This window comes from Pan troglodytes, chromosome 17 (assembly GCF_028858775.2).
Source record: "Pan troglodytes isolate AG18354 chromosome 17, NHGRI_mPanTro3-v2.0_pri, whole genome shotgun sequence".
Taxonomy (NCBI): Eukaryota; Metazoa; Chordata; class Mammalia; order Primates; family Hominidae; genus Pan; species Pan troglodytes.
The window spans coordinates 20,429,532-20,442,645 of NC_072415.2; the positions used below are offsets into that span (position 1 = coordinate 20,429,532).

Sequence of the window (13,114 nt, forward strand, 5' to 3'; positions counted from 1 at the left end):
CCTGAAGGTATGGGAAAGAGATTCATTATAGTATTAAGAAATTACAGAAATAATAATAAAGTGCTGAGGATGGGCCAGACTCTGTTGTCAGCCCGTTATAGATACCAACTCATTGACTCCTCACAACAACCTAGGAGTTAGGTAGTATCATCACCCAGGTTTTACAGGTGGGGAAACTGAGGTTAGGGAACATGCCCAAGAGCACATGACCAGCATGTATCAGAGCCAGTCCATGAATCCAGGCAGCCTGGCTCTGATGCTGTGCTCCTAATCACTCTGCCTCAGCCAGCCTTCCACTCGCTTCACGAGCAGGCCAGGAGGGCAAACACCTGCTGCCCTGTGCAGGCATTTCTTTCTGGATAAGGAGGATGAGTGCTGTGCTGGCCTATAAAAGAAGTTCCCTTACGCTAGTTCAAAAACGGTCGACTTCCTGAACACTTTTATTTTATGGACCTTGTCTACAGCAGGCAGGTGCAAAATGTCTGTCATCCTGAGACAGAATCTAGTCACCTAGCATCTTCTTGTCCATTCAAAATTAATTTTCTCTCTAGTAGAAAAGTAAAGGGGGCAATTAACTAAAAGCAAAGCTGGCACAACAGAAATAAGGGTTCCTTTTGTTTATGATGGTTGCCAGTGTGGCCTTAGATGAATGCTAGGTTCCTGAGCCAGAAGCACTGAGACAGAATCTACAGAGCATAACAGCAGCGGGATGGAATTGAGGGATTTCACAAACGGCTCTGTCAGCCATTCATATATACTAGCTGAGGCTGCAACGGGGGTACAGGGAGGTACTTAAAGCCCTGGCCAAATGACCTGGCCTTAGCCTTTTATTAGCTCCTGGTCTCAGTTACGCCATGACTTTCAGCTCATCAATTCTGGCCTTCCCACTCTGCTCTCATCTATGATGCTAACACAGATTCTGGTTTGAACTGACGAAGCGCCACTAAATCAAGCAGTCAGGCTAAAACGCCAAACACAAATGGTTTTCAAAATTGCTAACATTTTAATTTGCTCATTGATGGATTGGTGAAAGATAAGCATTATTTAGACGGGGGTACCGTTGCTATGTAACGTTTGACAACTGATGTCGAGTAACATCCTATGGACATAAAGCACTCAACAGTACCTGGGGTATCTGTAATCTTAGAAAAAGGAGAGAGCAAACACCCCAGATTTCTCCCACAAGGAAAGAGAAGTTTAGTGTAAGCATTCATGTTAGATGAGGTTTAGAAAAGAAGATCCCTTTTGTTTAATTTTTTAATCTAAGCATCAACAGTCTGTTGATTCTGCCTGCCTCGTACAGTGGATCTCAGGCCCACTCACTTCTCAGTTGCTCCTGCAGCTCCTCTTACCTAAGCCTCTGTGCTCTCTAACCAGAACGGCTGCAAAGGTCTTTTAACTGGTCACCCCCAAATCACTTTTTCTCCCGTCCATTTGCCAAACAGCAGCCAGAATGCTCTTTCAAAAAGCTGAATCATGTTTTAAGCATGGCCCCTGCTGAAAGCTCTTCAATGACTTTTCAGTTCTCTTAGGTTAGAAGATCTGGTCTGCAAGATGCCTTAGAGCTGGCCTACCCTCCCCAGCAGCCTCATCTGAGGCTGTCTGCCCTGGTTTACTGCATCCCAGCCACAGGGCTCTCAGCCAGCCGGTCCTCCAATCTAGCCAGCCTCTTGCTCACTCTGCATCTAGCCTGGCCTCTGGTTCTTTAAATACAAAGCTCTTCCCACAGTCTTTGCACAGCCAACAATGTCTCAGCTCAAGGGTCCCCTTCCTTGGTAGGCTTTCTGAACTCCGCCCTGATTTTAAAATGGGGCCCCCTGGTATTCTCTTTTAGCACCTGTTGCTGCCCCCACCCCTCCACTTTCATAGTACTTCTTGTGTATTTACTTATAAAACCCTTGAAGACAGGGACCAGGTCTGTTTTGTTCACTGCTATATAAACAAAACTTAAAATAGTGTTTGGCATATGGTAGGCACTCAATAAATATTTGTTGAATAAAATGATAAATATTTTAAAAGTATGTAACATGAAGGTTGTTTATACAAATTGTTTATCGTGGTTATTTGGAGAGACCTCATTTTTATGAAATAAAATTCTGGGTCTTCATCATCTTATACAATTTCTTTTTTTCTCTTCTCCATATTCATCTGATCCCTCCCCAAGGAACTTGGAGGCTGCTATCCATATCCCGGGAACAGCGTACAGGGAGAAGTGATCAGATCCCAGAGTTAGTCTTGTTAATTCTCAGCAATTTAATGGGTAGAAAAAAAAAAATCGCAGATCTGCCTCTAGGCTATTTTTAAAAGCTCTAATGGAAGATAAGCCAGAGCTCAAACTGGGATAAATCTCAGCTTCATAGCATGGAAAAGAATCCAAGAACTGCACCCTGGCTAGTAGAGGTAGCTTTTAACTTACTCTTAGAACCCTGAAGCCATATATTAAATTACCAGAATATGGCTAGAATATTTAGACCATCCGGAGCTTGCAAGTCATGTTTCAGGCTTGGTGAAACACAGCCTCTTAATTTCACTTGCTAATGGTTTCTTTTTATACACAAGTGGTCCCATAGAGTTCAGTAAACAAGGATCTATTCACTCACACTGTGTGGTTAACAGGAGTACAATATAATCTCTGCTTTAGCATAAGATTTCTACAGTACTTAGCTCTTTTTCTTAACCAACCATAATTTCAAAGAGTGGTTTGGTTCTTCATTAGAACTTGGGCAACACCTAAATCATTGTAAATGATATAAAGTCTCTGCATCTGAGAACCCATAAGAAGGGTCTTCCATAGTGGTGTGCTCTCTGGCCTCTCCCAGACCCCACCTGTCCTCTTACCCTGTGGAGACCCAGTGGCCCTCGATTGTAGGTGGCATCTGCACTGTGATCCTTGCACCATTGTGGAGATGTTTGAGCATGTGATGGCACTGTGACTCCTTAAAAGCCCTCCAGGCACTTTTCTCTAAGGACCTAGGATGAGACCTGCTGTCTGGATGAAGGAGGGCAGAACCCTCTCCCAGCCCTGAAAAATAAAAGTGGAAAGTTAGCCAAAAGAAGAAGTAGCAGCAGACATGAATCAGGCCAAACAACCACCTCTGCAGCAGACAGTGGCTGAAGGTGGGAAATGATTGTTTATTCTACAAGGTGTCATCACAGTGCGCGCTCTCGTGTACGATGCACATTCCAAAGTGCATCGTACTTTGTACGTTGTAGATCAATTCCCTGGTGAGAAAACTGAGGTCCTTGGAGATCACCAACATAACTTGCTTGAGGTCACTTAGCTAGTTCCTGGCAAAGCCAGAGATCAAATCCATGCATCTATGAAGCAACAATGAAGGTTGTGCTTCTGAGGAGTGTTTGTGCAGGGCGGCCAAGGGAATGTGACTGGCACTGTAGCAGAGAGAAATGAACATGTTCTGGAGTCACCAAAGTGGAGGAGGTGGGGAGAGGTGAAAGAGGTATCATCAATAAGGGTGAATTTACACAATGACAGATTTAGGTGAGGAAAGGAAAGAACAAGGAGACCAGCCTCAGTGAAACTGCAGCCTGGGCAGTGATGGAAGGAGAAGGCCTAGGAGACTAGGAAGATTCCCAGCTGGGATGTGCTTGCTGGCTTGGCTCCATCTGCTTACACCAAGCCATGCATCTTCTGGTTCTCTGTCTTCAAGTGGACGCCCTCTACAGGGCTGCTCACCACGTGGTGTGAGCCTTGCACCCTCCTACAATAGGGACGTGGTGTGACACTTCCCCCCCAATTATCTTCCAAGTCCAGCCCCTCACCCTCACAAGGCCAGAAACAACCTAAACATACAATACAGGGCTTTAAATTAAGAATAATGGCAAGAAGATTACATATGTTTATTTCCCAGGGGTAAAGACATACTAGCAGTAAACTTATCTTCAGAACGAGTCATGCAGGTTGGCCACAATCTACCCGTGCAAAACTACCACCAGCCTAATGTTCAGAATAAAGCAATTAAAACTGGTGGAATTATTATCTGAAAGCCACGGTCTCCTCTGATATTCACTCCTGAAGTGATTAACAAATCAACAGGCATTTATGGCGGACCTACTACGTATTTAGCCCTGTGTTAGCAGAAAAGACACTAGTTAGACAACTGTACAAACTTTTTTTAAATATACGAAATAAATAAAATGTACCTGTTTGAATGCTACTGGTGAGGAAGCAATTATATTTTTTAATCAACACATAAATAGCTTCATAGAGAGGCACGGTTTCTGAGAGATGATTTGAAAATGAGAAGTTAGATTCAGAATATAGTCACTTACAGCAACATGATGAAAATCTACCTGGATAAACTGAGACCTGCAGGATGGTAACTTCAGATATCTGTTAAATATTCAGATATTTACCATCATGTGGACAAAACATTCAAAAGACTGAACTAGTTTTTGATGGAAAGTCTTGGTGTTGAGAAGACAGAATTTTCCGTATCTGAACTCCCAGATTTTCCCTCTAAGTAGAATTCTGGCTTTGAGATGGAAAGACAGCTTCTGATCGTTCTTACAGATTTTACATGCAATGAATGTCAGTGAGACAAATATACCTAAGGGTATTACTCAACTAAATGAAAATTGTGAAAAGAGATTCTAGACAAAAGAGGACAGTGCCATGTTCAAATTAAACGCAACCTCACTCAGCCCTGTTTAGCCAAGTCCCCTGATTCTTGCCTGAGCTAGAATGGGGCAAACTCTAAACATGAGAACTCTGCCTAGTGTTGTTATTATTCATGGTCATGGTTATTAAGCCAGGGCTTCCTTTCCTGAGGCCTCGAGTTCCATCGAGGCAAGGCATCTCCACTAGAGTGGTACTCCTGGGCATTCCCTCCCCATCCCTCATTCTGCCCTCCCCTGGTGAAGCCACATGAGTTATGGAACTGGAAGCAAGCATGCTTGATTCAGTCATTTTTCTCTTTTCAAAACCAGCCTATTTACAAAGCACATGCATTTTGATCAGCTCCCCCAGGGGGTGAGGACCATGCCCCTTTAGTTGTTCAGCTGTGGCACTGGGCCAGATGGGAAGTCTGAAACATTCGGGGGGAACTATGAGCACTCCTATCATGGGCACCCATCTACACTGTGTCTTTTGATTAAGTATTTATCACTACACTAACGTTTTAATCCCCAAGTGCCTCACCCTCGTGTTGAACGCTCCCTTAGTTCCGAACCAGAGTAGGGGAGAGGGGCCTGCTTACTGGACCTCTCCCAGCCTCAACAGTTGTAGTTATCTTGGTAACTGTCAACATTTCCTCAGTGTCCCTGCTAGGCAGTCAAGGAATGAAACCAGTATAACTTGCTGTCTGGTGGGTCAACAGTATGATCGATTTTGATGTGGCTAACTTAAAATAGATTTTAGCTATAGTTACAAGGTATTGGGAGTTGGGGAATATTCTGCTATAAATACGCTACTAAGCATTCAGTAAAGAAGCCATCATCTCACTATCAACCAAGCTGTCTTCTAAAACTTGATTTGTAAACCTCTACACCCTGCAAGTATTTTCCCATGAAGATAATAAAAGCCAGGAGTGTAGTGGATGTGGATTAAAATCTCTATAGCTCAGCTGCTCGAGTCTGAAACTAGATCTGCCACTTGAAGGATTGCACTGAATCCAAGACCTCAAGGAGTGTTAAGATGTATCATTATTTTATTATCAGTGACAAAACACGCACATTTACACAATGATATGATGCCTTAACAACAGTCACGAGATACCCGTGAATCACTTGCAGCAGCCTCCGATGGCACTGACATTTCTGTATCTAGTCAAAGACATCTGGCAATTTCTCTTGCATTTGGTGGCACTGCTGCACGTGTGACAGATAATCTGTTTGCTCTGCACGTATCTCAGTAACAAAACAAAAACAATGCCTTATATTTTTTGGGCATTCTCCTTTCCAAGTAGTTGATTGATGCTGTGTGAGAAAATATGGAGTTGCAGTTATTCTTCCAGCAATAAATATTTGCTTCACTAATGTCAAATTAACACTCCACTGCTCTATTAGAAGATCTGTCTGATTTTCACTGTGGTTTTTCTTTTCAGTGCTGAGAGTGTAATTTATGAGTGAGGGAGGAAAAAAACCAAGCATGCTGACTCAGATGTGTACTCTCTTGATGTTCAAAACCAGCCTATTTGCAATGAATCTCCAGATGAGTCCCAAGGATGGACATAAAGGTGATGTGGGGACAGTATGAGCATCTGTGTTCTGGTTCACACAGGCAAAGGGAATGTCACCCCTCATGGCTACTGCCTGGAGGCCAACGGAGACTGGGGTCCCCACTGATTGTGAGATGCACACCGCCTGCAGAGATCTTAAAGTACGAAAAAGATGGGTATCTTGCAGTCAATAAAACACAGTATTAGCGCAGTGACCTTAAACAAATCACTTAACTCTCCAAGCCTCTGTCTACTCATCAGTGATGAAGGGATAAAAACATCACCCACTTCTTAAGGTTGGTTTCAGTTTAGCACCCTGCCTTTCATTCCATTTCGGTTGGTATTATTTCAAATAATGATAAGGCTCTTAGACCACCCTCAAAAAGTCCCCTCTAACTAACAGAACAGTTAAAATCATGGTAAAGTCACATGGAGGATCCAGGCTCAGTCTGAGCTCTGAGGAGGACAAAGTATAAGGACATAGGGCCTCCAGGCAAAGTTAAATGATGACCCTCAATGTCGAAGAGAGTGAGGCCCAAAGTGCCAAGCTCTGCAGTTGCTGCTAAGTTCTACTCAGTTTAACAAATACCTATCAAGGAGGCTGGGCACAGTGGCTCATGCCTGTAATCCCAACACTCTGGGAGGCTGAGGTGGAAGGACGGCTTGATGCTAGGAGTTTGAGACTAGCATGGGCAAGGTAACAAGACCCCATCTCTACAAGAAAATAAAAATAGCCAGGCACAGTGGCACATGCTTGTAGTCCCAGCTACTCAGGAGGCTGAGGCGGGAGGATCACATGAGCCCAGAAGTTCAAGGCTGCAGTGAGCTATGATCGCACCACTGCACTCCAGCCTGGGTGACAGAGTGAGACCCTGTCTCTAAAATAAACAAATAAAACAATATAAACCTTTATTTGCTATACTTTAGGAGCCAGAAACATAAAGACTAACAAAGATGTTTTGTGTGTGTGTGTGTGTGTGTGTGTGTGTGTGTGTTTTTACTTTGAAGCTTTTAAGGTCTCACTGGCCTGGATGTCAAAGAACAAGGGTCAAAATGATGAAGGAGGTTCTGGGAAGGAAGTTAGGGAGTTCAAAGGCAGAGAGAGAGGGAGTGGTGGTTAGCATTTGTATGGGTCATTCATAAGACTAGAGTCACACGGGAAAGGAGGCCTACAGTTACGTTTTTAACCAGCGATGGAAGAAATACAATCTAAGAACCTCCAATATGCAAATCATTGGAAAGCAGGAAAAAAAAGATATTAAATAGCCCAGGGTTTCTAAAGATCAATATCCATTTTGCTATTGCTCACATTTGACAATGAGCACAGCTCAGGAACCCAGCGAGGCTGGCAGTGCAGCCAGGGCACCCATGTGAGCGGCCAGATGGAGAACCCCAAGGCTGGCACAGCTCCGCAAGGACACAGTGATTTCAGGCTCACACTCTAGGGTGATATTCTATTTCTAAGATGGAAAAATGGGGTTGGTATTTATTCCATTTTTATCTTTTCCCTTCAAAGTACCCAACATCTTCATTACTCTTAAGGAGCAAAATTAATTTCACTCTTAAGGAGCAAAATTAAATGGGTCAAGTGAAAGAAGTTGCAGTAAGGCAGGAGAAACTGACTCTTAGGGCTTCAGTTCACCACTGCAAGTGGTATCCAGTATTTACTTGGCTCATCTGATGTGGCAAATGTGGATGACTTTCCTGTGAGTACTACTTCTGTTAAATGGCTGGGAATTAAAAAGTCATTTGAAGCACCAATTTCAGCTGCAGCAGAGGCCAAGCATAAAAGTTAGACCGGTAAACCCCAAAGCTTCCTTCTCAAGAATCAGTCATGGTGTGCCCTCCAAGGACACTCGTCTTAGATTTCTGGTCAACTAAGGAGCTCCTGTGTTTGTTGCATCGCCTGAAGTAAGTCAATTCCAAATTCGGGACTAGAACTAGCAAATCATTCATTCATCCAATCAGTAAGGCTCTGAAGGGCCAGGCACTGTTCTGGACATAGCATCTACAAACATTTTGCCCCAGGGAGTCTCGGTTGGGCAAGAAACTGTAGGGTTGTAGAGGACTCTAGACAGAGGGGGCAGGGTCTGAATTCTTCCTTGACGGCTCATGGAGAGGCATCTCTGTCCTGAATATGGAACAGAAGTGGTCTAGGTGGAGTGTGCTTGAGCACACTCAAGCATAGGGGGGCAGGAGTGAGAGATTCGCATAGGAGGCTCTAAGAGAAGGGGACACGGGGTGACCTAGGACAAGGGGCAGAGGGAGGCAAGGCCACAGTTGAGAGCACCACACATCTGTTAACGCAGAGTGGGGACTTCACTGGAAAGGTGAAGGGGGGGGGGCACCAAAAGATTTTCTGCAATGTCATGGTATGGTAAGAATTTTATTTTGGAAAAATCACTTTTCTGGTTTTTTGGAGGGACATGGGGGACAGATTGAAAGCAGGAAGATCAATGATAAGGCTACTGCAATGGTTCAGTCTTGTATGATTTATTGACTGGATAAATGAGAAAGATAAAAGAAGGGAACAGCTCCCAACAAACTACAGTAAATCTTCTTTGTAGTGTTGGAGAGGCATTGACCATCTCTTGCATCTTGTGGGGGAAAGAATTACCAAAAAGTTACATTAAAAAAGGAAGGAAGGAGGGAAGGAAGGAAGGAAGGAAGGAAGGGAGGGTCACAGGAAGGAAGGAAGGAGGAGGGAGGGAGGGAGGAAAGGAGGGAGGGAGCAAGGGGGAAAGGAAGGAAGGAAGACAGGAAGGAAGGAAGACAGGAAGGAAAGCAGCAAGTAATTTAGCAGTACATCTGCATCTGAAAAGGAACTTTTGTAAAATATATATACAGCCTCCTTTAATACATTTTAAATTGCATAAATCAATCATCCCAGTGTTTAGCAATGCTAAGTTCAAGGACCGCACTAATAATAACCGTTCCTGTGTGAGTACACCTATTATTTATAATAATAAATGTGCTTATTATATATAATGCTAAGTTTTTAAGCCCCTCCACTTAATTGGATTACTTGTGTAATTGGAAGTGTTGGTTAATCACAATATTTGGTTGTTGAAACTTCTGCCATTGTATGTCAAGTGCAGTTTGACCTTATGATCTTTCTTTGATGATTCAGGTTCTTAGAAGTGCCTTAAGGCACTACCGTGCCTGTAGAATGGGGCTGTGGATAGAAAGGTATTGGAATGAACACGTAACAACACTGTGTAGACTACGGAGTTTTTTCCTCTTATTTTACAGATAAAACAAGAGTTAGAAACCATATACTATATGTGAGAGTACACACACAAATAATGTCAACATTTTGATTAGTTGAAGATTCTAGATGTTAATTAAGGGGACTAGGGAATGGAGTTCCCATTCACTAAGATTTTGTTGCGAGTGAATCTGCAAAAAAGAGTTATCTGAAAGGATTAAACAAATATTAAGAAAATGGCTGTGAGTTTTTGGTCTTCAAAGTGGTTTTGGGTAAGTCATCTAATATATGCCTTTCTTTTTCCTCTATAAACTAAACATAATAATCATGATGATAATGACTAATGTTTGCATTACACTCGACAATTCACTTTATGTATATATCATCTCATTTGATCAAATGCTAGTTACTATACAGGTACAGAGGCACTCTTGATTGAGAATGTGTAAAGTCAGTCCATGGTACTGTCTAAACTTGAAGCTCTCCAGGGACTGTTCCCAGTCCAGAAGAATTCTGAATAAGGTTATCCAAATGATTCCACCATAAAATGGTCTCAAACATTGGGGGTCCAATGGTCTGGGCCCTGATAAAATTATTATGGCAAAGGGAGTAGTTTCTTCCAAATGAATGTCAGAGAATAAAGTAGATTCTGGAAGGAATGGTTCATCTGTTAGAAACAAATTAAGCCCTATGTGCTTTAGGACATAATTTTATAGACAACCATATCCAGAGCACTAAATGAGATCCTGGAGCTCTGGAGGGCTCGGTGGTATGTAAGTGTGTGCACCTGCGTGTGTACCCTAGTGATTTACTCCCAAGGAATACATTACCCCATGATAGTAATCCTAAATGACTGCACAATGATTGTAACTACAATCATAATCACCATAGGCTACCAGAGAGTGAAAATTCCCAAAGATATCACATTTTAAAAACAGAGTTACCTAAATGAAAGGAAGCACAGGGTTGACCATTGACATGGAGGTTTATGCCCTAAATAAAAGGCCTGTGTGTCAGGTTAACTGTTCACATCCCCTGAATTCACCAGATCATGCACATAGAAAGCAGTCCTTGGCATAGTTTCCAAAGGGAACACACACAGTACTTCTGCTAGAGCCATCCACAGCAGATCTCATTCCTAAACCCATGGTGCGCTAAGGAAGCACGCCAGTGTACCCGGAAACCCAACAGAGCCTTTGTAGACAGTGAGAGAAGAAAAAGGGTGGGGTGCCTGCTGGACTTTTGCAAGTCAATATTCATTCATTCAACAAATGGTTGAGTGACTATTATGTGCTCAGGTATCTCTTAGGCTTGAATCATTGCGACATATACAGGAAAAAGTGAAATAGGACAGTATACTGCATGTACAAGTCCTTGATTTTTCAATAAAGTTTTTTTTGCTTGTTTGTTTTTTGTTTTTTTTTTTTTGAGACAGAGTCTTGCTCTGTCACCCAGACTGGAGGGCAGTGGCACGATCTCGGCTCACTGCAACCTCCGCCTCCTGGGTTCAAGCGATATTCCTGCCTCACCCTCCCGAGAAGCTGGAATTACAGGCATGCGCCACCACACCCAGGTGATATTTTTGCATTTATTTTTTAGTAGAGATGGGGTTTCGCCGCGTTGGCCAGGCTGGTCTCCAACTCCTGACCCCAGGTGATCTGCCCGCCTTGGCCTCCCAAAGGAGGCCCTTGGCCTGGGATTACAGGCGTGAGCCACCATGCCCGTCCTCAACAAAGTTTTAACAATCTGAATTATCTAGATGAATATATTCCATGGTTTTTCACCTGCCTATCTATATTGACTGAGAAATCAAAAGTTCTGATCTATTTTACACATAATAAAATGTAAAATTATTTGGGAAGGAAACAATAATTTTCAAGCACACTTGGGGCTAAACTAATCTTTGATCAGGTTAATCTCTATACATGTACTCTAAGGCTTAAGAGAAAAAACCTGAACTTGACAAAGACTAAGTATAATGTCAAAATATCAACCATTATGGAGAGCTTAAAATGATTCTTTTCTGATCATCTTGCAAGTTTCTGTACTTTATATAATGTGCCCTGTATACTTTAATAATCAGACTGAGAAAAGTGTTCTCCAGTTAGAATTGTTGTGATACATAAAATGTGACTGATTAGATTAAATGCAAGTAATTACTTAGCCATGAAATTGCCTGCCCAATTAAATAAGCAGTCATTACTGTAAATGTGTGCTTTGAAGTGGGTGCTGGTAGATAAACTCCAGCACAGGTTTCCATTTTTTTGAAATAAAAGCATGTATGTATTGCAGACTGTACTGAATTTTACCACCATTGTGGTACTTCTGCTTATCAAGTTCTTGTTTTTATTACCATTTTTTTTTGCAGTAAGCTTGCTGCTTTTGCCCATCTTAAAATCTTCATATCTAAAAGTCATCTCTCTTTATGAGAAATACAATAAGGTCAAGTTTTCAAATTCCTGGCTCCATTTGACTTTAGTTGAAAACAAGTTACTTTTCTGTGCCACTTTATAGTGCCACAGTCCTCAGGGTGGACACTGGGGCTGAACCAGAGGTTGCAAAGTTTGCATGTTGGATCTGCAGCTGACTAGCCACATCCACCCTCTTCAACACAGTTGTGGTCTGTGTGTGTGTGTATGTGTGTGTGCACGCTTGTGGGATTCCCAGCAGGGAAAATAGTGCAATCAACTGCAGTGTGCCATCCACTCAGCTCTGGGGCTCTACAATCAGTACTTCTTCCCTTCTCTCACCTAGATATTCTTCAAGAATCCTCAAGGAAGGGAGAATGCTACCTTTCGGCCAGTGGACCTGGCAAGTGGTGGCACTTGGCACATAGTAGGCCCTCATAGATGAACTTTCTGAATAAATCGTTAGCTGAACGAATGAAACCGGAAAACCCTTGCAGAACAGAATATCCTTAATAATTTTAGGGTGATACCATATCCTTTCTCCAACCTCGAGATGTACATACCTATCACATGACTTTCCACAATAATTTTATTCCCAAACTGGAGAGGACTAAGCAATGGCCTATGTACACAAAACCAACCCATTAAGAACTCATACGTCCAGGATGGTAGCGGATTTTTTCCTGGTTTTCCCTGCGATCACTTCAACTCCAGGGGAAGAGTCTACTGAAGACATGCCTTGCTGTGTATCTTTCAACCGATGTAGACAATCACTAACACATCATCTTCTATTTCTGGTCTGAAATGTTTTATGCCTCCCTTTGATTGATTATATTGTCATCAGTCTCTCCCTAAATAGTAGTATGTAATTACAGAGACATATCACCCACCTATATTTAGTTCTTTTCTCATTTAAGGGGAAAAAGAATGAACTCAGCTAGTATAAAAGAATGAAATTGGCTTGTCAATCTCTTTAACAGAGGATATTTAACATCTGTCTAAGACCCTTGCCCCTGTTGGGTACAGATGAGTCATGCTTCTTTTCAAGACTTCATTTTCTTTTTATGACTAAGAGGAGGGAAAAAAGTGCAGGAAAGAATGTTTTCTTGGTCACAAAAACTGTCCTGAGTAAAATAGTGTTTCAAAGATTTCTATTTTACCCTGTATAAACGTTTCCTCACATTATGTCGGTTAAACTCTCATTTGGTAATCTGCAAAGTTTTTAAAAGTCTTGACAGAATAAGCTTTAATGAAAGGAGAGAGCTGAAAGAGCCTTCACCTCTCAGAAAAGTCAACGAATTCTACAAAAGTAAACAGGGTGT

At 42.3% G+C, this 13,114-nt stretch overlaps 1 protein-coding gene across 1 annotated transcript in view; it reads right to left on the reverse strand.

The window, feature by feature from the left end:
- The window catches only part of APCDD1 (APC down-regulated 1), a 33,917-nt gene that overhangs the window by 17,202 nt on the left and 3,601 nt on the right, over nt 1-13,114 (reverse strand). Inside the window, exon 2 of the mRNA XM_016933292.4 lies at nt 2,839-3,022. Within this exon, the coding sequence (XP_016788781.1) occupies nt 2,839-3,022 (184 nt within the window). The remainder of the gene's footprint in view (nt 1-2,838; nt 3,023-13,114) is intronic.